At 40.6% G+C, this 21,970-nt stretch overlaps 1 protein-coding gene and 1 pseudogene across 3 annotated transcripts; both read right to left on the bottom strand.

Moving 5' to 3' along the window:
* Positions 1-537: 537 nt before the first annotated feature.
* On the bottom strand, positions 538-17,872 carry pank4 (pantothenate kinase 4 (inactive)). 2 transcript variants are annotated; one of them, XM_080892790.1, is made up of 19 exons: positions 17,743-17,872; positions 17,213-17,295; positions 16,292-16,500; positions 15,499-15,682; positions 15,013-15,105; positions 14,749-14,902; positions 11,683-11,864; positions 11,467-11,548; positions 8,121-8,221; positions 6,905-7,060; positions 5,910-6,022; positions 5,423-5,510; positions 5,125-5,276; positions 4,898-4,953; positions 4,146-4,195; positions 3,508-3,612; positions 3,326-3,426; positions 2,788-2,856; positions 538-1,937 (listed from the first exon to the last, which is right to left on the bottom strand). In XM_080892790.1, the coding sequence occupies exons 1-19, from the start codon at positions 17,861-17,863 to the stop codon at positions 1,688-1,690; spliced, it is 2,349 nt and encodes a 782-aa protein (XP_080748916.1). In that variant the 5' UTR covers positions 17,864-17,872; the 3' UTR covers positions 538-1,687. The 2 variants fall into 2 exon arrangements, with proteins under 2 accessions (XP_080748916.1, XP_080748917.1); XM_080892791.1 differs by having other exon boundaries at positions 16,456-16,500; positions 17,743-17,798.
* Positions 17,873-19,818: 1,946 nt separating this feature from the next.
* LOC308403014 (transcription factor HES-5-like) lies at positions 19,819-21,886 on the bottom strand (annotated as a pseudogene). Its single transcript, XR_013974834.1, has 2 exons — positions 21,711-21,886; positions 19,819-21,602 (listed from the first exon to the last, which is right to left on the bottom strand). The product of XR_013974834.1 is annotated as a transcription factor HES-5-like (transcript).
* Positions 21,887-21,970: the final 84 nt, after the last annotated feature.

The raw sequence follows: 21,970 nt of genomic DNA, 5'->3' as shown, positions 1-21,970 counted from the left end.
GCAGATGTCACCACATCCATAAGGGCAGGCTGAAGAACTGGTTGCGTGTGGGTTTTGGCAGTGGGAGTGATGAGCAAGAGAGAAAGCAGGAGGACCCCCTGCCAGGCCTCCTCATGCATTATCAGCTTGAAGCTCCCCAGCAGGCATCAACTGCCACATACTAGGGTGCTGAGCTTTCATACTGCCAGGGGCATGTTTGGTTTTTTTAATATGGGGCAACTTTCAACTTTCCCGATTTCTCTACTCAGTTCAAAACTCTTCTGACACATCTACAAAGAAAATGCAACACGCGCGCGCGCGCGCACGCACACACACTCACAAAGGTAAAATATAGGTTTCTACCATTTAATTAAAATTGATTGTCAAGAGAATAATAATACTCAAAATTGTGCTTGGTGTGCTTAACTGAAGTGATGTAATTTCTCATATATATATATATATATATATATATATATATATATATATATATATATATATATATATACATATATACATATATATATATATACATACATATATATATATATATATACACACACACACACACACACACATACACATGCACAAAATTGTATATCACATATATGTACAAATGAAAAATACAATATTGCAATATGAGTACAGAAGTGAAGCAACTGTGACTTTGGGAGATATTTTCATACCAAGAATGTTTTTAATCAGAGCCTGCCTTGAATTTAGACCTTTGTGATGAAGTTAACAATACAATAAACCACTTCACATCAGGTTTGATGTTTGTTACAACTAGAAGCTGCCATATTATTGCCTTAAAACAAATATCTTTTGACTCTGGGATGGACTGCAGTGTGTATTTGTACATGCCAGGTAATTACAGTGAATGCATGGACTCATGCCACAGCCAGCTCAGTGACATCAAGTTCCATGTGATGCTTACAGTTTACTGAACCTGAAATATGCTGTGTTAATTTTGACACCAAGCACCTTTGGAAAGACTTAAAGACTAAAAATCTACATCACAGTAGAATACTGCCACCTTGTGGAGGAACACTGTAGGTTTCTTGAATTGCTGTGATAAAGTGCTGCTTCTCCCACTGATCAAGCTGATCTCCCCTGATTCCACATCAACAGCTACATAAATGACAATGACAGTGATTCTTAATTTCAATTCGATTAGTGGAGTGAATGTCATAAAAAGAAATGTGAGTTTTTCTTTGTCTATGGCCTGAGAGTGCTGGAAAAAACTGACATTTGTGTAACATGACACCTACAACAGGAATTAAATGCAAAACTGAGTGAGTGAAATCACATCAACCTTAAGGCACATTAAAAACGTCTCACCACTGAAAGCTGTAATTATTCCTGCTGCTGTCTCTATCTAGCCAAAAAGTCAAATCCCTTAGATGTACACAGCCATGTTGGGAATGACAGGCGCACATTTTCAAAATAAAAGCTATGTATATAAACTGGTAGTACTGATAGCTATGATATGATTCAACAGAAAACTTGATGGATGTGCAAGAAAGCAATATGTTCATGAAGCCAAAAGTCGACTTTAAAATGAAACATACAAATCTCCCAATTAATGATCACCCTTAAAAACCCACATAAACTTTTAACAGTCAGCGTTAAAATCGGTTGTTCACTCAGTGGCAGTATACGATCATCCTCCTTACATTCAGAGCTTCAACTCAAACTGCTTCTGTCACGTTCAGGAAGGAGAAAAAGCACCGCAGTCCTTGTTTGGTTTCCCGGCTGGTACTTCATACTTGAAGACCACGCTGAACAGTTTTCCCCCCAGTCGGTCGGCCAGCCACGAGTTTTTGATAACGGCCATCTTGAGGCTCTCGCAGCTGAGCATGGCGTAGTAGTTGGTGTGAATGGCTCGACCCATTCCCTCGATGATCACCAGGTCGGTCTGCCGCTCCCGCACAACCATTGCCAAAACTTTGTCCAGGCGGCTGGGAAACAACAAAGACGTAGAATCACCTGATTTCTTGTCAGGACAGGGGCTTTAATCAGTTTATCTTACTCCTCCTCCCCAAGGAGTCAATTAACAGCTTATGTTAGCCACACTTTGCACTATTATTTTTATCATTATAGAAGCACAGCCACGACTATCACATGGTCCAAAAACAAGGAACTATCTTATCAGTATTCGGCTCTCCCGCCATCACTAATGTGATATTATTATCTTATGCTGATTACTTTAATATCAGTATTATACATACAGAGCCAAGAGAAGTCAAGTCATATCAGGTCAGAGTCTACATCACATATTAAACACCTTCAGTTGATCAAAGTGCTGTACAGGTTATACAAAATATACACTATACATATTAGTGACTAAATCAACAATAAATACAAAGAAAAAAATCAAATAGACAAAGCGAATAAGACTGTGTTTGCATAACAAAAAGTCAAGGTACTCTCGTCAACCATACCTGCAAACAACCAAAAACAAATAGGTTTTTAAAAGTAGTGAGAACATTTTAAAGTGAATCCAGAATGGCCTGTATGAGAGAATATTAGTATCACAGGTCTGAAAGCAGATTAACCTTGTTCTTATCACTTCACGGGACTTTTTGGCATTTTGGAAAAAAATAGTCAGTTCATCCATCAGTGCTGTGGAGGTCAAATGTAATGTGCTTATTAATTCATTCATTCGACAGACATGGACTGAAGCTTGGATGCATGCATTCATAGCAAGAGGAGCTCATTCTGTCAGCTTCAGGCTGCAGTTTGCAGAAATCTTACTTAAAGTATTTAAAAAAATATTTAAAAAGTTCAATGCAAACTAAAACAACTAACCTCAGATCCAAACACGGAGAACTGGAACCGCTCTGCACCAGCAGCAACCTGTCCTCTCTCAGGCCAGCCCTACACAACAACAAACACACCACAGCCCAGTGCTTTGTAGACATCAGCCATGTGTACAGTATTATTTACAACAAGGATTTTGTTGCTCATGCTAGCTCCTAATGAGTAATGTTTTTGTTTACAATGCAAGGCAGCTCACCCTTAAGAATGAGCTGTTAGTACAAGCTATTTGTCATTTATTGTATCTTTGGGGGTGAAGGTTGTTTTTAATCAGTCATTCACATCTCCACAACTATTTGTTGTTTTGCTCTCAATACAGTCACTATGGCCCAAGATTTAAAAAAACAAGCATGTTCATGTTTATCACTGTTCAGATGTGTAAAACTAAAATGACAAGTAAAACTAATTTATAGCAAACAACTAAAGCAAATTGGAATTTATCTAGTCCTTTAGGTCAATAATAAAAATCTATACCCTAAAGAGTTTGTCTCATCAATAACCACATTTAAAATCACTTATATACACTCACTCAATGACGGGATCCATAGCAGCAATTCTTTCTGTCAGTATCTGCAGTTCACCATTCGTCACGTCATTCAGAGCTGGACCAGAGTTGCTGGCCAAAACCACCTAAACAGTAGAATCATTGCAGAGTTTAATGAACATCTGACCAAATACTCTCTTTTTGTAATTATTCTGTCAGTTTCCTACCTCTGTTCCTCGAGAGAGAAGCTCTCTTACAAAAGGCATCACCCCTAGAATGATGTCTACTCCACTATTATCTACGAAAAACAAGGCACACTTATGAGGAGGACCCTGCAAGAGAAAACCAGGATGGATGACATTCAGCCATTAATTATCAAGAAAATAAAACACAGAAACATTCCTGCAAGTATGCAAAACACTACTAATGACCACCCAGAAGATGTTATCCCTTTGTGGTTCATCAAAACATGCTTATCCCTAGTTCAAAAAGTGTTGAACATAAGGTGTTTATGGTAGGTTTAAGACCATTTATTGTCTCAGTTTGTGTTTTCACACGAAGCTCCTCCAGGGAAACGTCTAGAAAGGTACATGACTGCAGTACATGTGTGAAAAAGCTTCAATCACATAGTCAGATCCAAAGGGAAACAAAGTTTGCTTAATTTCTAATGAGACATCCAATGAAAGAATACACTTATATCCAACACAGAGGTGAAAACATGTCTGAATCAAACTGTCTGCTGCTGTGTGATGCATGTAAAAATGCACAACTTCAGCCAAGATCCAGGCCTGATTTTATAGATATTGCCCTAAGATCACATGTGAAAACAGCTTGTGAGTGTGAAGACCAACAGAATGAATCTGACCTTTAGTCTTTCAAGCCACTGGTCATAGGAATCAACGAGCCATGGCCGCTCTGAGAGGGGAATAAAAAAGAAAATGCAAATGTCAGTCTGACCACCAAGAGGCATAAAAGCAGGTCTAAAATCCGACAGTGCAGACATCAGAAGGTGTAACAGCAAGCAAAAAGGCACACAGCTTATAGGAAATGTTTGAAGTGATGTCAAACTAAACAGATACCTTCCTCTTGAAAATATCAATCTGCCTCCACACCAGCTGTACAACAATATTTACTTGCACTTAAAAGTTCATTTTCATGCTTCAGTTGTCATGTGATGCTGGGAGATTTTCAATATGCTATCTTAAGGCTTAATGTTTTTTCTCTCTCCTTAAACTAATATGTGATTGGAAATCCAATCCAATCAACCCAAGGTGTACCCATGTGATGACATTAAAACTAACCAAGTTACTTAAGAGGAACAAAAGTTTGAATTTGGTTCCTCGGTCTTCTCATCTCTCACATCCTGACTGGAAGGAGATAAAATGTAAGAGCAAGTGAGAGAAGCAAGGAGACATGTTAGTATAATAAAAATAAGCCTAAACGTTCTGTCTGTCTGAGTGCTTATGAAACACAGTTGACCCTCACATTGCACACAATGTGCTTGCATGGACTGAGACACAGATAGACCTCTGACAGTGCTTATGCCCTGCTAACGTGTAGTTAACAATACTTCTGCAGTGCAGTTGCAACTGCAATTGTGTTAAAGTACTTGGATACCTTCCAGCTGTCGTTTAGCCTCCTCAAACCCAAACTCGGGGTCAGATTCCAGGACGCTGTAAGTGTCAAAACGAAACAGACTAAAGTGAGCTCAAACCAGCAACAGTTTACCAAAAAATAACAAAACTTCAAGACTGAGGCTAAAATGTTTTGTGTCTCTAAAAGCTTGTGCAGCTGGGTTGATGTAATCTATGAACCCAGCAAGAGATGAAAAAAAGACCACTCACTCTGACACGGCCTTGGCTCCCCAGTCAAAGACATTCCCAGCCAGGACACCCTGGACTAGGGCAAACTGTTTCTCCTCCCAGCTCAGCTCATCCAAGGACTTCACTGCCTTTTGATAGTACTTGAGAGCAATGTCATTCTCCCTCTGTTTAATCTGAAATACAAAAAAAACAATACAACAAAAACAAAGTCAACAAAAAGAAAACTACAGAGTCATGACATTGGTCACTAAAGGCCAATTCAGCTGTAAAATTCAAGAAAGGTGCATAAAAGCAAAACAACACATTTGATAGATTTCACCTTAGAGTAGGGATCAGGAAAGTTGAACTCGTTTAAACAGTGTTCCCTCGTGTCTAACAAACTTCTGACAGTGAGGGATCCATAAGCACTAGGTGAGAAGAGAAGCACTCTATGTTAGCAAGAGAGAAACATATAGAAACAACCGGGCTGGGATAATAAATGCAAAGCACTTTTCCACAGTTTCCCCCCCTTTTTTAATGTTCTGAAATAAACTATTAGAAAGTTAAAATATATAAATATCTGGAATTTGGAAGTATTTCTTCTTTAAATTTTATAGACTGTTACAGACCTAGTGCTGTGATTCTATTACTAATCCACACTTATGGAGTGCAGCCCAGTCCTAAAAACTGAAAGAGTAAACAGGATCAACATCAAGATTTTGCCGGTATAAAGAGATGAAACTAATGCAGACGGTGAAGAAAGAGTTCGACTTAAAGCAACCTCTGAGTAAACTAGATGCAGTAGCAGAGCCACTAGCAGTCCTTACAACGGCTGTTGACGAAGGGTCTGAAGCTTGTGTCTGTATTTCTGACGGAACTTCTCAGCACGCAGGGCTGCCTCCGGCATGTCAGGCTGACTCGCTACAGCTCTCTTAACCACCTGCTCAAGGACCAAAAAAAAAAAGTAATCAAAAAACACTTCAACTTTTGAGCAAAGAAATAAAAGAAATGTGTATACATCACCATGTAAATGGCAAATATTTCGACTAGAACTTTTCCCAGATCCAAAAGGGAAACGTGAAGCTTTACTGTCAGACCAGGATCATGTCAAAATTCATTCCTTTGTTAAAAAAAAGATCCCACCACATAAGAGACAGATCTCCCCAACAGTGACCCAAAAATCAAACTACACTATATATCAACCCAATTATGAGCAAAGATGGGATAATTTCTTTGGGTTCAGAAGGAAAAAAATGGATGTCATGCACAACATTTTCTTTTTGTCTTGCATGATGTGTCACAATCTATGAGAACCTATGCCTCATCTGAGATCCCTCAGTACGTCCTAACAGAAAGACTGGCATGTTAGAATTATTTTGAGCAATTTAATTGAGGTTGACCAAAATAAACACAGAGCAGTCTGACAGCCAACGATGCTGCCAGTGCAGTCAGGTGGAACTGTGACTAGACTGGCAGATAGCATTACAAACACTGCTTTGGTTCCCATTGTGTTTACATTCTTTACTGGAAATTACTAGCTAGCAGCTCTTCATGATGCTGCATGCATGAGTAACGTGGGAAGAACGTGCAGTCAGTCATGTCTATAGTAATGAGAAGACAACATTACTTTGTAGCTGTCTAATCTGACAGAGTTAAAATATTAATAGAAACAGACACCTTAGAATTCATACCTTCGATTTCAAAGCCGAATGCTGGGCTCCGACTTGATTTTTGTCATTGTGTTTTTTCCCCATTTTTTAAGAATAATTTTGCAGATATTTACCACATTTGTCTTGCTATTACAACTATGATGCCATCCTACCCCATCTAGGGCCTCTTCGAAGCAGTATAGCCAGTATTCACGGGCCAGAGCATCCTCTGTGAGGTCCACAGTGTCAGGGATGTAAGAGGAAGGGTCTTGCAGCAGAGGCAGGTTCACCAGTTGCCTCTCCAGACGGTCCATCTCCAACATGTCAAACTGTACAACAAAGACACAGAAAACATTCACACTATCACGCCTTGCCCATAAAAGGCTTTTATGGATAAAAGCCTAACCACTCAGATAACTTGACGTTTATTCCAGCTGTTAAATTGTACAAGCCTATTCCCACTACCCTTCTTAAACACCATCATTCCAGGATGTATTTTAAAATATTTCCCCTTCTTTGTGGCACTCATGTCAGTATTTTTTCTTCAGTGTGTCAACAAAAACGATGAGCGTGAGATGTAGTAAAGAGGAGAGGTTAAACCAGAATTTAACTCTAAAAGCCAATGAAAGCCAACAGATTCATTAAATGGACACAATCAATAGTCCATTAGAGGAAGTCCTTTCCTTTTAAAGAACTTAGTACATCTGCTGATGGTTTCTCGAGAGGAAAGAAAAGCAAAGAAGTCTGCAGTAATGAAAACTAGTGAATGCAAGTTGGGCACAAGGGTATTTCAGTGATTGTGGGCTGAGGGAGGGAGACTGGGAGTGGGGAGGGCACATAGCTGCTCCTGCTACTACAGTGGCCTAGAAGCTCAAGGTATTACAAAAAAAGCAAAGTGCACACCTGAAACACTTCACATCTTTTAAAACCATCAAACAACCTATTATTTTCTATTGTTCATCTAATGTGAACACACAAATGAATGCCTGTCACAACAACTGTTTAAGTGTTTGCAGTTACACGACGTGTTGAACACAACCAATGTGCCATCAAACCACCAAACAAGCAAAGCAGGCAGAGGTACTTACAGGAAACTGAAGGAGAGAGTTAGAAGAGTGTGTGGACAGAAAATGGGAAAAAAATTAGAATACAAAGATGAACGGAATGAATTTTTTATGACTTTGTATTCAGCGAGAACAATAATGATGGCATCTCCATCAAAAACGAAAACATTAATTGAAGTTTATAGACAAACTTATCAATAATTAGATGGAAAAGGATGTAAAGAAAAAAAACATTAGCAAATGAGGGCTGATGTGCCATGTTGTGCTACGTGGCCCAGCCTCAGGTCTTCAGATACCACAAATCTCTAACTCACTGTGGACTCACCGTTCCACTACGAGCACGTTGCATAGGATTCATGTCAGGAGAAACGCTCATCAGACCTGAGCTACCTGCGTAATTCTCACCCCAGCTATACTGGTTTGGATCTAGAGGAGAAAAAATGTAAACGTTAATATATTTACCAAACACTGTTTGGATTACAGAGAATTTTAATATCATTACAGTTAATATTTAAACAAGTCTTTTGCAAAGTTAACGTATTTAAACGTTACCGTTATTGGTCTTTGATGATACACCATTCCTTTAATATACTATTATGGCAGTTTATGAAATGTGTTTTTGTCAAGGACCACCTCCACAGATTTTATTTATACTTAATCTCACTAAAAACTGCTTCCAAAAAAATTCTCATAATACTGTTAAGTTTTCAGTGATCCTTTTAATGTTTCCCACAGAATACCCATAACTGTTCCAGTGGTCACTGTGGATGGACTTTAACTTCACCATCTTGGACTCCAACTAGCAAAGGTAGTCCCTGTTGTGCAGTCTTGAAGAGCTTAGTGAAGGAGCACTAGTGCTGCAGCTTCTGGTTAGATTGGGCCTTCAACGTGCAGTGGATCTCAAGAGCAGGAAAAAAAAAAAGACTACTTTTGTCCAGCTGCAGTCCGTGACGGGGGAGTAGAGAGTCTGTCCAACCACAGGTTGAATCTAGAAAGCTACTTGATATAAAGGATTTAGCAGCTACTAGTTAGCTCACGTGGGTAACGACAGCGAGACCTGGAGGGGCGTGATTGGGAGGAACGGCCTCCCTGATCTGAACCCGAGCGGTGCTCTGTTATTGGACTTCTGTGCTAATCACAGTTTGGCCATAACGAACACCCTGTTCGAACATAAGAGTGTCCATAAGTGCACGTGGCACCAGGATGCTCTAGGCCGTAGGTCGATGATCGATTTTGTAATCGTATCAGCAGACCTGCGACCATATGTTCTGGACACTCGGGTAAAGAGAGGGGCTGAGCTGTCAACTGATCACCACCTGGTGGTGAGTTGGATCAGGTGGCGGGGGAAGACGCTGGACAGACCTGGTGCACCTAAACGCGTAGTGAGGGTGTGCTGGGAACGTCTAGCAGAGGCCCCAGTCCGCGAGATCTTCAACGCACACCTCCGGCAGAGCTTCAACAGCATTCCGAGGGAGACTGGGGACATTGAGTCCGAATGGACCATGTTCAGCGTCTCCATTGCCGAAGCTGCTGCATTGAGCTGCGGCCGCAAGGTGGTTGGTGCCTGCCGTGGTGGTAATCCCCGAACCAAATGGTGGACACCAGAGGTGAAGGGAGCCACCAGGCTGAAGAAGGAGTCCTATCGGGCTTGGTTAGCCTGTGTGACTCCGGAGGCAGCCGACAGGTATCGACAGGCCAAGCGGAATGCGGCTCGGGCAGTGGCTGAAGCAAAAACTCGGGTGTGGGAGGAGTTCGGAGAGGCCATGGAAAAAGACTTTCGGGCTGCCTCGAAGAGATTCTGACGTCTCAGGAGGGGAAAGCGGTGCTCTACCTGCACTGTGTATAGTGCTGGCGGAGCGCTGCTGACGTCGACTGAGAAAATTGTCAGGCGGTGGAAGGAATACTTCGAGGACCTCCTTAATCCCACTGACACGTCTTCCGAGGAGGAAGCAGAGTCTGGGGATGAGGGGAATGACCCGCCAATTTCCGGGGGCGAGGTCACTGAGACAGTTAAACAACTCCTTGGTGGCAGAGCCCCTGGTGTTGATGAGGTCCCCCCCGAGTTCCTGAAGGCTCTGGACGTTGTAGGGCTGTCCTGGTTGACACACCTCTGCAATGTTGCGTGGAGATCAGGGGCAGTACCTGTGGACTGGCAGACCGGGGTGGTGGTCCCCATCTTCAAGAAAGGGGACCGGAGGGTGTGTTCCAACTACAGGGGGGTCACACTCCTCAGCCTCCCTGGGAAAGTCTATGCCAGGGTGCTGGAAAGGAGAGTTCATCCGTTAGTCGAACCTCGGATACAGGAGGAACAATGCGGTTTTCGTCCTGGTCGCGGAACACTGGACCAGCTCTTTATCCTCTCCAGGATACTTGAGGGTGCATGGGAGTTTGCCCAACCAGTCTACATGTGTTTTGTGGACTTGGAGAAGGCATTCGACCGTGTCCCTCGGGGTGTCCTGTGGGAGGTGTTGCGGGAATATGGGGTGTCTGGCCCATTGCTACGGGCCATTCGATCCCTATACAACCGTTGCAAGAGCTTGGTTCGCATTGCCGGCAATAAGTCGGACTCGTTCCCGGTGGGTGATGGGCTCCGCCAGGGCTGCCCTTTGTCTCCGGTTCTGTTCATAATTTTTATGGACAGGATTTCTAGGCGCAGCCAAGTGGCGGAGGGCTTTCGCTTTGGTGGCCTCAGAATCTCATCTCTGATTTTTGCAGATGATGTGGTTCTGTTGGCTTCATCGGGTGAGGGCCTCCAGCTCGCACTGGAGCGGTTCGCAGCCGAGTGTGAAGCAGCGGGAATGAGGATCAGCACCTCCAAATCTGAGGCCATGGTTCTCAGCCGGAAAAGGGTGGAGTGCCCACTCCGGGTCGGGGATGAGTTCCTGCCCCAAGTGGAGGAGTTCAAGTATCTCGGGGTCTTGTTCGCGAGTGATGGGAGAAGGGAGCCGGAGATCGACAGACGGATTGGGGCTGCAGCTGCAGTAATGCGGATGCTGCACCGGTCCGTTGTGATGAAGAGGGAGCTGAGTGTAAAAGCGAAGCTCTCAATTTACCGGTCGATCTACGTCCCTACCCTCACCTATGGCCACGAGCTGTGGGTAGTGACCGAAAGAACGAGATCGCGGATACAAGCGGCAGAAATGAGCTTCCTCCGAAGGGTGGCTGGCCTCTCCCTTAGAGATAGGGTGAGAAGTTCGGCCATCCGGGAGGGGCTCAGAGTAGAGCAGCTGCTGCTCCACATCGAAAGGAGCCAGCTGAGGTGGTTCGGGCATCTGACAAGGATGCCCCCTGGGCGCCTCCTGGGTGAGGTGTTCCAGGCATGTCCCACCGGGAGGAGGCCCCGGGGCAGACCCAGGACACGCTGGAGAGATTATATCTCTCGGCTGGCCTGGGAACGCCTTGGTATTCCCCCGGATAAGCTGGAGGAGGTGGCTGGGGAGAGGGAGGTCTGGGCCTCTTTGCTTAGGCTGCTGCCCCCGCGACCCGGCCCCGGACAAAGCGGATGAAGATGGATGGATGGATGGATAGTTAGCAGCAGAAATTATAAGATAAGAACAAGAGCCCTGTCAAAGACCAACTAGATCAGGTTGTTGTCTAAACCAAAGCAGAACAGTCAAGTGCAATCATCGTTGTTTGAAAACCACAACAGGCATTAGCTGTTTCTTTCTTACTGTCTTCCTCTGCTCCTTTAAGAAAGGCTCCAATGGTTCCCAAATAACCTTCATGCCTCAAAAACAAGGCCTGAACTTCACCCTACAACAAAGCAAGAGGAGGTCAAAAGGCTGTGGTTTAAATATTGTACAGTTCACAGCTATACTGACATGAAACAAATAGACGACTGCCTTTTGTAAAGTTGTTTCTGTGTCAGAGCACAAAGTTTTGCTTGCCTTGGTAAAGAAGTTGATGCTATAGGTGATTGTGTGCATGGTAACAGGGTGTCCTCTAATAAAGAAGCCTCCAAAATACACTCTGGACAGGTTGTGAAGCTTGGCATAAAGACAGGCCAGCTGCCCGATGTCATTGCTGATCATATGGAGTAAACTCTTGGCCATGTCTTCTTTAGAAAAGTCTAAAATTCAGAGCAGGTTATATGAACATAAAGGCATAAAAGAGGTAAGACTTTATATTAGTATATAAATAGCACCGGGATGGCACTGTGATAGCCTCCATAAAACAAAAAACAACAACAACAAAAAAACAAACAAAAAAAAAAACATATTAAAACACTTCCTTAATTTTCAAACTGGAACTATAACCTAGAATTACTACTTACCTACAATAATTGCTCAACAGTAGCAGCTGAACAGTTACAGACTTCACTTCAATAAATTATAAAAGATGTTGAATTTTCTGGGATAACACCATCCCTTTATTCCATAATATTCACCAATACAACACCGGATGAAGAGGCATCAATTTGATTCTGCAGCTGTAATAAAACTGAAAAATATTAGATGCTTTTTTTTCCTGGAGACAACAAAATTCAATTTATCATGATAGAGTTTGGCTTTCACCCATCCATCCTCTTCTACTTTTCCAATTTATGGTAACATTCACACCTATGGGCAATTTGAATCATCACTTAACCCCTAACCCCAGGAAGTGCATGTCTTTGGACTATGGAAGGAAGCAGGAGCACACAAAGAAAACCTGACAGGGTGAGAACTTTTTGCTGTGAGGCAACAGGGCCAAGTATGGCTTAGAAGCAACTCAACACGATTTCCTCCTTTAATATGTATAGTCAATATGTAATATATGAATAAACCAGCCCTGGTTCATGAGGTAGAGCAGGTCATTCACTAACTGGAAGGTTGGTGTCTCCAGTCTTCAGTCTGCCAAAGTATCTTTGGGCAAGATCCTAAACCCCAAGTTGCTGTTGATGTTAGATAGAAAGCATGTGTAGAAAACTAAGTAGAAAAGCTCTATATAGGATATTTTTTTCCTGACATTACCTAATATATAGGGTGTCACTAATGTTAGCTCAAACTCGTTTGTAATTGCAAGTTCTGACAAGTTAAACCCTCCCTAAAAGATATGGCATGTGAGAGGATTGTTAGGCATTAAACTGGGCTGCAATTCCAATAGAAATGCTCAGCCATGACAGCCATGCTCATATGTCTTTGAGCAAAAACATCACATGAAGTAGTTAACAAGGTAAAAAAGAACAGGGATCCTGCCTTGTTAGAGAAATAAAAGTATCTGGTTATAATCAATTTATTTAAATCAATTACGTCTTTAAACTGCAGTAACTACACTTAAAAATCACCATTATATGACAGTTAAAAAGGAAGAAGCCATTTTTCCACATACTGAGGAAGAAACTACTCAAATGTAATAATCTGAGGTGGACTAGTGTGGTTTGAGTTTAAATGCAAATTCAGATATATTACGCTTTGAAACTAGGCCATCACTGAAATACATTTTACCATGAATAATCTGAGCTTACTGCAGCTGTTGCCCTGCAGCTGTTGATCTTCAGAGCAAGCCTCTTTCATTTTAGGACTAAAAACATACTAAAAGGATGTGAGGTGTTTTTTTTGTCATGATAAATGAATAAGCTGCAAATACAAAACACAATATATAACCAAGTTGTTAGAGTCTGACATTACAAGGATGCACAGTACTGTCTTTAACCACCCACAATTTCTTTATAATTTGCTTCCATGAGATGCACATTCTTGCAAGTTTCTAATTTTTTCTTGGGAAAACGTTCTTTGAGCTTTTTGAAGGTCTTTGAGAGTTTTCTTTGGACATTAACTGCTTTATGCTCATTTTCAGCCCAGTTTTTGTACTATTTTCGCAATTAAACAAAAGCGCAATATAACTAAAGGGATGAACCAGTGTTGTGTCCACACATAACAGACAACTTAAAAAAGAAACAATTTTAAATTGACCCTTTAGGCACTTTCTTATTAGCAGCCTGCCACTTAACATATAATTTGCTCCCATTTCTTTAGTTGAATCCACAAAAAAATGCTAAAGATAACAGTTAACAGGCATAAGATAATATTTTTTTGCAACGACCAGGTGATTCCCAAAGAGCTATTAGCTGGCTTGGCATACTGCAGCATGCTGTGCAGTGTACCCATTAGAAATATTTGAGGAAGCTGGAGGATAAAAGAAGAAGTGGCATGCCAAATATCTACAGCAGATGAACAGTATATGAAACTCACTGCCTTAAGAAAAAGGAAAAAATCCAAAGATAAATATGGCCCTTCAGTTGATCCATCTACAGTTCACTGAAGCCTCATTAGAAACGGTCTCAGTGGAAGGGTGGCTGTCAAGAAGACACTCTTCAGGAGGGGAAACGGGGCAAAAAGGCTGAGGTATGCCAAATTACACTAGAACTGAACTGAAAATTAGTGGCAACAGGTCACATGGAGTGACGGATATGATTTTATTTATTTTTTTGTTTAAATTCATTTTTAATATGTACAGATGAGTTCAGAGTAGAAATACAGCAGTCAGTGTCTATAGCCATCTCTGAAACACAGAGGAGGCTCTGTAATGGTTTGCGGCTGTGTTTCAGCCAGTGGTGTTGGAGATCACAGAAAGATTTTGATCCATCATCCAGTGCAATATGTAAAGTATCTGACTGGCAACAACTTAATTGTCCAGCATGGGTGTGAACCCAAACACACTGACAATGCAGTGAAAACAAACCAAGATATAATGATTCATTATCAGCCATTAATTGGCCTTCCCATTGAAGCAGTGTGAGAACAAAAACACAGCCAACATCCAAAGAAGAGCTTTGAATGTCCTTCTAGAAGCCTGGAAAAGTCCTCTTTAATACTACTTACAGAAATTACAATAAATAAATAAATAATAATACATAAATTATTGCACGTTTTCCCATTATTTTTTAGCAAAATGTAATGAAATGAGGAGTGACTCAACACTTATATAACACTACAGGTTAGCTAAATGAAACCTGTTCGTCCATGACTCACCTTTGTCGGCAGTAGCAGACTTCCCAAAACTGCTCGCTATAAGATCTCCAGTCAAGCCCAAATACCCGTATGATCCTCCATAGATATCTTTAACAAGCATATCAACACTTGCATGCTGACCTTTCGAGGCCAACTGTAGCAGCTCGTCAAATCTCTATGGTTTAAATAAATTTAAAAAAAAAGTCAAGACAACCTTAAATACACGATTTAAGTAGTTGCTGATAAATGACTTGTAATAAAACCAGTCCACATTACTCAGGATACCTTTGTTTTGGTGAGAAGGGCTCCAAGTCCCCAGAATGTCCCTCCACCTATTGAGCTTCCTCCTATTCTCTCAAATTTGTCCTCTGATTCAACCTGGAGAAAGTGAGAAAAAAAGTGATACAGCGTAGTGCGTTAATCACAAAAGAACCTAGTAAATCAAATGAAAGTGATCATATAACCTCTTAATATTATATTTTTACTGCATCATTGAGAGAAGTGATAGTATGTTCTATTTAACAAAAAACACTGCATCTTAAGTCCTTTTAAAAAGCCAGTATTTGTCTGTTGTTTCTATAATTGAGCTTTTTAAGAGGACACAAAGACATGTGGGAAAAACAGGGTATTTGGAAAGTATAACAAAGTATACTCTTAAAATCTGTGCAAATGCAAAGGATGGGAAGAAATGGAAACATGTTCCAATGTAATGAATGCAGATGCAGCACAAGAAGGAGCATTCTTTATTCTCTTACTTATTTATTGTATTACCTTAACTATGGACACCCCGGAGCCGATGTTTACCAGCAGGTAAGGAAAGATGTCTGGATTAGTCGTCTGAAAGCGGAATTCTGAGTCGGCATGCTTGGCGTACACGAAAGCCTCGTGTGGTATGTTCTTCAGTACAAAATTACAGCCCTTGATGAGGCATGTCATCTCATCCTCTTTGTCCACTCTGCCACAGTACAGCACAAAAACAGGTGAGCATCATCACCAACAATAACAAACGATCTAATTCAATGTGACTACAAATTTACACTCTTCAAGCTACACTGGCTACACAGGTAATAATTACAAACAAGCACCAGCTGATGCAAATACGTTACTTTTTTGTATTAAATGACTAGAGTAACAAACTGGGAAAACTGAAACTGTATCTCGCTCTCGATCACATTAATGATTTTTTTGTCGTCTGTTTAATTAGCCAATACAAAAAAAGAAGGCTGCCAAACTTGGGAAGCCATCAAATATTAAATATTTTCCAGAGGAGTCTTTATAAGGTCTTCCAAAGGTCTCTGTAAAAAAAAACATACAATTTGTCGTGCAATTTCCTGTTTTACAGGAAGAGGACAGGATATTGCTTTGTGCACTGGTTACAACAAGAACGGAGGACTATTGTTAATTCAAGGCTGGTCACCCAGAATATGCTAGAAATGTAGCTCCCTTTGTTTCCATTTATACCTACAGTTTCTACACTTTAGCACACTGCCACAAATGCTGAATGATACAGCACAGGTAAAGGGTTTTTTTTGGTGATGGCTAACATTGATTTGTATATACTGACTTGAGTCCCAGTTTCCTCTCGATTAGCTCTTTGAACTTGTGTGCCCCTCCACCTGTGGCTTTGATAACTTTGGTTTCAGTGTTAACTAGATGGTCTTTAATGAAGTCCAAGCATGTTTCGATGTAAGCATTTTCAAACTTGATAAAGTGCAGGCGTGCCGTCACCTCCTCCTGCATTGATATTTCATACAGCTTGTCACCAGCAGCCGCCTAGAAAACAGACATACGGAAGAGAAATGTCTGAGTACTTCAAGCAGTCCAGATGTTGGCTTCTGATACAAGCCCTGACAAAAAATGTGGAATTGCTACACTTGAAGGATGCACAGCCAGCACTTATTTTTAAACTCTGTAGCAAATCAAATTAAAAAAAAACAACAACTCAGAAATATATTTAGTAGCTGAATAGTTTGACTTCAAGATGTAGGAATGCATCTAATGTAAAGGACCAAGGGAGATGACAATCATTATGATTAAGTGATTTTTACGGACGTCCCAAAGCTACAGTTAAAGCTTTTCCTCATCCCCGTGACATGGTCAGCAAACAACCCAGATACTAATCTAATTGAAAATTATAGTTAAAATTATTAGAAGGAGATTGATGGAGAGCTTTGGTTTTTATAGTGGAGCATATACCTCAAAAAATCCTGCACATCATAACACCCAGAGGAGGTGCAAGAAAGTACTGACATGTACTTCGTGAAAAGTACAGAGTACTAGCTGATGATGTAAGGATGGGTCAGCACACTTCTCCCAATACTTGATCTGATTTTGCTATGTTTTTGTTTGTTTGTTTGTTTGTTTTTGTTATTCTAAGTAACAAACAAAAACAAAACAAGGCTGAATGAACATCCTACAAGTGTGCTGATTCATATTTTTGGGTGGTTGCATTTTAAAGCATAAACAGTGTATTTTTCATCCGTACCTTTGCAGTGTGGTCGAATGATCGCACTTTGGCCACCTTGTGCTGGACGGTTGAGTAGTAAGCCAGCTTTGTCAAAGAGCCACCTGTTAAAGCAAAACAACATCGATAATGTCCGATAAGAAAACAGCAGGGCGAATCGACATTTAAAACGAGCAATGAAGTGACAAACTCTGATGTTGTCTTGAAAGAGATAAGTTCTTATAACGGAGTAGCTAACAGCTAACGTGCAGGCTCGTGCACTTGTCAAAGTTGGCCAGGTTGTGTTTAGGCACACATCCGCTTAAAGGTAAAACGATAATCCCGAAAGCTCATCAGACTTCCATCTTTAGAATAAACTGACTGGCTGTCAAACAAATTAACATCGCGTGTAAAGTTAAGCCGCTACCATTAGCTTTGTCTTCTTTCACCTAAAGTCTAGTGTTTGTCAGAGTATTAAGGATGCGGCAGAGCTGGTCTACAAACACGAAGATTAGCTCAGTGTGTACAAAAGTTGCCGCAAAATGAAAGAAAGCGCTCATATTTCCAAGTACCGATATCTATGGCGAAGCGCTTTGCGTTTTCCAAATTGCGGAAGATTTCATCGGGAGGAAGAGTAATGCTTTTATCCATGGTGTGACTTGTGTTGCTGTCAACTCGACCACATTCCGCCATGGTCGGTAATTACGTGACGCTGTGTGCGTGCTGTACGTGCGTGCCCCGCGACGTCCAATCAGCATCCACGCCCAGTGCAGAGCGTGCACGTCATCTGGTAAACAAGTTCTGGAGCGACGTGAACGTTAACAGGTAGTAACGCGGGTTTTTTCCCCCATTCCACACTAATAATTATTTTATTATGTAAAAAACGTATTAACTAATTAAAAAAACGGATAATTTTAGAATTCGTGGACGTACAGTTGACGTCAGAAGTTTACTTATACTCGTCACAGACGTGAATGGTATGATATTTGGGGGGCTTTTGATGACTTATTTGAAGTATTCTTTTTCCAGGGTGAAAGAATTAAACTAAGAACTGAGCGCACAAGTTTGAATTTATTTTGGATTTTTTTGTAATCCAGGCACATAGGCAAGTGAGACTGAAACCCTTTGGCACCTCAAAATTTCATCAGAGCACCCCTAAAAATAACTAATAGTAGTAATAGTAGTAATAACAGCGCATTTTAGTATTATTTTCTAAAATTATCTTCAAATGTTTTATTTTCCCAACTTGTCAACTGACGCCAGTACAGGATAGAATGAAAACAGGTTTAATGTCTAGTGTTGATGATATCATGATGTTACAGTGTGCTCACACAGAGGCGTTGCTGGTTTGATTTTAATAGACTGAATAAGACTTTGGCTGCAGCAAGAAGATGAAGATGTAATTTCATGACACAAATCAGTGACGCAGATTTAAAACACACTTTAACTGACATATAGCAAAAGTTCAAACTGAGGGGACATTGCTGTGACTTATAAAATGTCTGCTTTTTTATTTGTCCTATAAATAGCGTTAAAAACTTTATCTAATCTATCTTAAATCACTAGAGATTATTAGTTAATTTTAACTGTCTGAGCCAGTAGTCTGCTGGTATGTCACAAGTTGCGAGCCAAGGAGATGATTTTTTTTATTTTAGTTCTTAAAAATTGTCTGTTCTTGTTCTTATTGAATTGGGCTTCAGTGTTTGTTTAGTGTACAGCTCCAGATCCAGGTGACAGCAAGTCAAAAGGATGTTGACTGTTAATAACCGTCTGCAACCTGCATTCAGTTTGAATGTTGCTGTAAATAGATATGAATCTGTTAGTGCTTTTTGTTACCAGTAATATTTAACTTTGTGCCGGCACCAAGACTGAGAGACGAAGATAAAGAGGGCTGGATGGAGACAGCAAAGAGAGAGAGAGCGAGCAAAAAGAAACAATAAAGAGTAGACATGTAGTCAAATTCACCAGAAATGATGAAGCTGTAGCTTCTGTTTTCTCACATACATTGATGATTTCTCATAACTAAGCAGTGTTTTGTACTGTTGTTGACTCACATCATATTGATCCCATATTGATATGAATGGTCGCATTTTACAGGATTCATACCACTCTAAACTTGTCTTGAACAGGACGGCTGCCATGTAAGGGACTACAAATCTATTCTCCACTCATGAAATTGGAGTACATGATGCTCTGTGCTGTGACTGCATATTAAATAGAGGGTTTGCACTGTATGAATTCAAAAACTTTAATATAAAACAACTGTATTACCAGTTTGGTTTGTTTACAGGTCTATGGAGTGACAAGGTGATGTTCCAGTGTCTGTACTGGATAAGTGCTTGATGATTCGGTGGACTGCTGTGGTTAAGAGACTGAAATAATGTTGTGCTTGTTTGTCATCTTATCTGCTTTGCCACATTTCTTTCACTTCTAATTACTGAGTCTTTGCCTCGGGTTTGATACCTAAAGGCTCCACCCTAAAATGGGTGGATTAGATTGGAATCTCTGATTATTTACGTTGATTAGATTTGTAAACAGCATATTCCATAAATATTAATTATGGAGCGCTGCATTTATGAGACGATTGGAAGCTGAGCCTTCTAAAAGTTTGAATGTAATTGTCCCTGTCTGCGCACGATCGAAAGTAGACATACAGGCTCAAATACATGCACTCCCACTCGTATATGATGCATAACTTGTACTAATGTATATGTTACAAAGTACAAGAACTAATGATCTTTCTTTTTTTCACATCCAGTCCACTGTCATTAGAAATCAACACTACTTTAGTAAATGAAAAAAAACATGTTGAGTTAACTCCTTAAGAAGTCAGAAATCTGTCAAACTGATGATTAGCTTGACTTCTAGCTTGGACAGAATTGGGAGTTTAGTCAGAACTGTTATGTTGCAGTTTTTCAGTAATAGAGTCCTGTTACAAATGCAGCATGTAGTCTAAACATGAAAACCTTCTGCTTTGCATTTATCAGCTTTGAAAAGCCATTCTCAGGGCTTTATTCAACCATTTAAATGGCCTGTTCTGGCTCAAGGGCCACATGTTTGAAGTGTGATCCTAGACTGTGAAATAAGAGGAGCTTGCCAACCTTAAGACTAATAAAGGCACAACAACAGATGGGAATGATCAAATTGTCAGTTTTATTTTACAAGTCATCATATGTTTTAAGAAATGAATCGATTTCTGTGTTTCAGCAGCAGCTACAAGATATTTGGCAGCCATAACAGAAAGTGTCCTTACTGAAAGATGTGGTTCATGTATCTCAACAATGTAATGCTCCAGTAAACAATGACAACTCTGCTCCACTAAAAGCTTGACCAACACTGATCTTTTGTCAGTAGAAGGGATGAGGTGACACAACTCAATATTCAGTTATTTATTTATTTATTTTTGATCGTGAAGAATAAAGAGGTCACATCATGTTTACGTACTTTCACTGAGGCATGAGTGGTGATGATGCATGGCAGCAAAAACTTGTATTTCTAGTCAATGCCCTTAATCAGAGTAGAATGAACAGCTCCAGTATGTTTAAAAAAAGGCACAGCAGGATAATTTAATATAAACTAAAGAAAGTGACCCAAATCTCAATCAGAGAAAATACATTTTGAGTTATGCACACATTTATGCTTTTTTGCACTGCAAAATATGTTAATAATAGAACACATAATTCCAGTACCCAATATGGGTCAACAAATCTTCCAGATAAGAAAGCAATGCATAAAAGTGCATCAGAAAGGGTGATATTAAAACAAAAAAGTAGGTAGAAAATTCACAACTCCTGTCAACAGGAATATAAGTTAAGTATGATCATTCCTAACCAAGCTTGGTCAGTTTTTATGGTAGTTATCATATCATGCATCAATGAGAGAAAGTATGTTATCATAGAAAACAATATTGTGTTTCTAAAAAAGAAAGAAACTATCAGTGCAACAGAACTTTGTGCTCAAAATCTGTCACAGATTTCTCATTTAACATTGAAAATCTTATTTATATTTAACCAACATGGTCACATTGTTAACATCTTCTGTCAGTTGGTGTCTACCACGGCCTCCAGAGGGAGCTGTTGACTCGAGTCTTATCTTTGGTCATGGTAGTCTGGACTGTGTAGCTCAGACGAGAGATATGAGCCTCTCTCAGGTTGTCAGAGGAGTTTTGCAGTTTGTTGATGTGGTTCAGCAGTCTTCTCTGAGACAGAGTGTTCGCCTCCTCTTTGGACAGAACATGTGCCACCTCTTGGACACATCTGGAGTAGCCCTTATCAACAGCTGCTGAAGCCACAGCTTGATGCTGCTGCTGCAGTCGTCTCAGGAAGCAAACGGTCTGCTGTTTGAGGAACTCTGGACCCAGGAAAGACTTGAGCTGCTCAATGCTGCTGTTAATTCGCTCTCTGCGTAACTTCTACACCAGAGGCTTTCTAATCTGCAAAAAGAGGAAAGAAAATAGTAAATAAACTTTATCCAGAGTGTAACTTAAGCATTATATGAGACAATTTGTAAAGATATGTTTAGGTATTGGTGGGCAATTTACCTTGTGATTCAGAGTTGAATGCTTCTGAGAATTACTCATTGCTGCAGTGATTGTAGGTGCCATGCCTGGATATCTGTGCTGTAGAAATCTCATCTCTCTATCATCTTCATCTCACTATTTATAATCTCACATCTCCATATGAATATGTGGGTTCTGGCCTGGCTGAAGTTTCTCACCATTTTGACCAATCAGGGAGCTCAGCAAGACAATGTGGATGAAGCAACATGCTGAATGTTGTTTTATTGCTGGAGGAACAATAG

This window comes from Rhamphochromis sp. 'chilingali', assembly GCF_963969265.1.
Source record: "Rhamphochromis sp. 'chilingali' genome assembly, chromosome: 9".
In the NCBI taxonomy this organism is placed as follows: domain Eukaryota; kingdom Metazoa; phylum Chordata; class Actinopteri; order Cichliformes; family Cichlidae; genus Rhamphochromis; species Rhamphochromis sp. 'chilingali'.
This window is presented reverse-complemented; position numbering and strand designations above follow the sequence as displayed.

What these genes read in the sequence shown, in the direction of transcription:
- pank4 (XM_080892790.1), bottom strand. Translation starts at nt 17,863, where the DNA reads ATGGCGGAATGTGGTCGAGTTGACAGCAACACAAGTCACACCATGGAT. An exon ending in TAAAGGAGCAGAGGAAGACA is followed by an intron (nt 8,222 to 11,466) that starts GTAAGAAAGAAA and finishes TTTCTCCTCTAG; the next exon opens with ATCCAAACCAGTATAGCTGG. An exon ending in AGTGGCTTGAAAGACTAAAG is followed by an intron (nt 3,613 to 4,145) that starts GTCAGATTCATT and finishes TTTCTCTTGCAG; the next exon opens with GGTCCTCCTCATAAGTGTGC.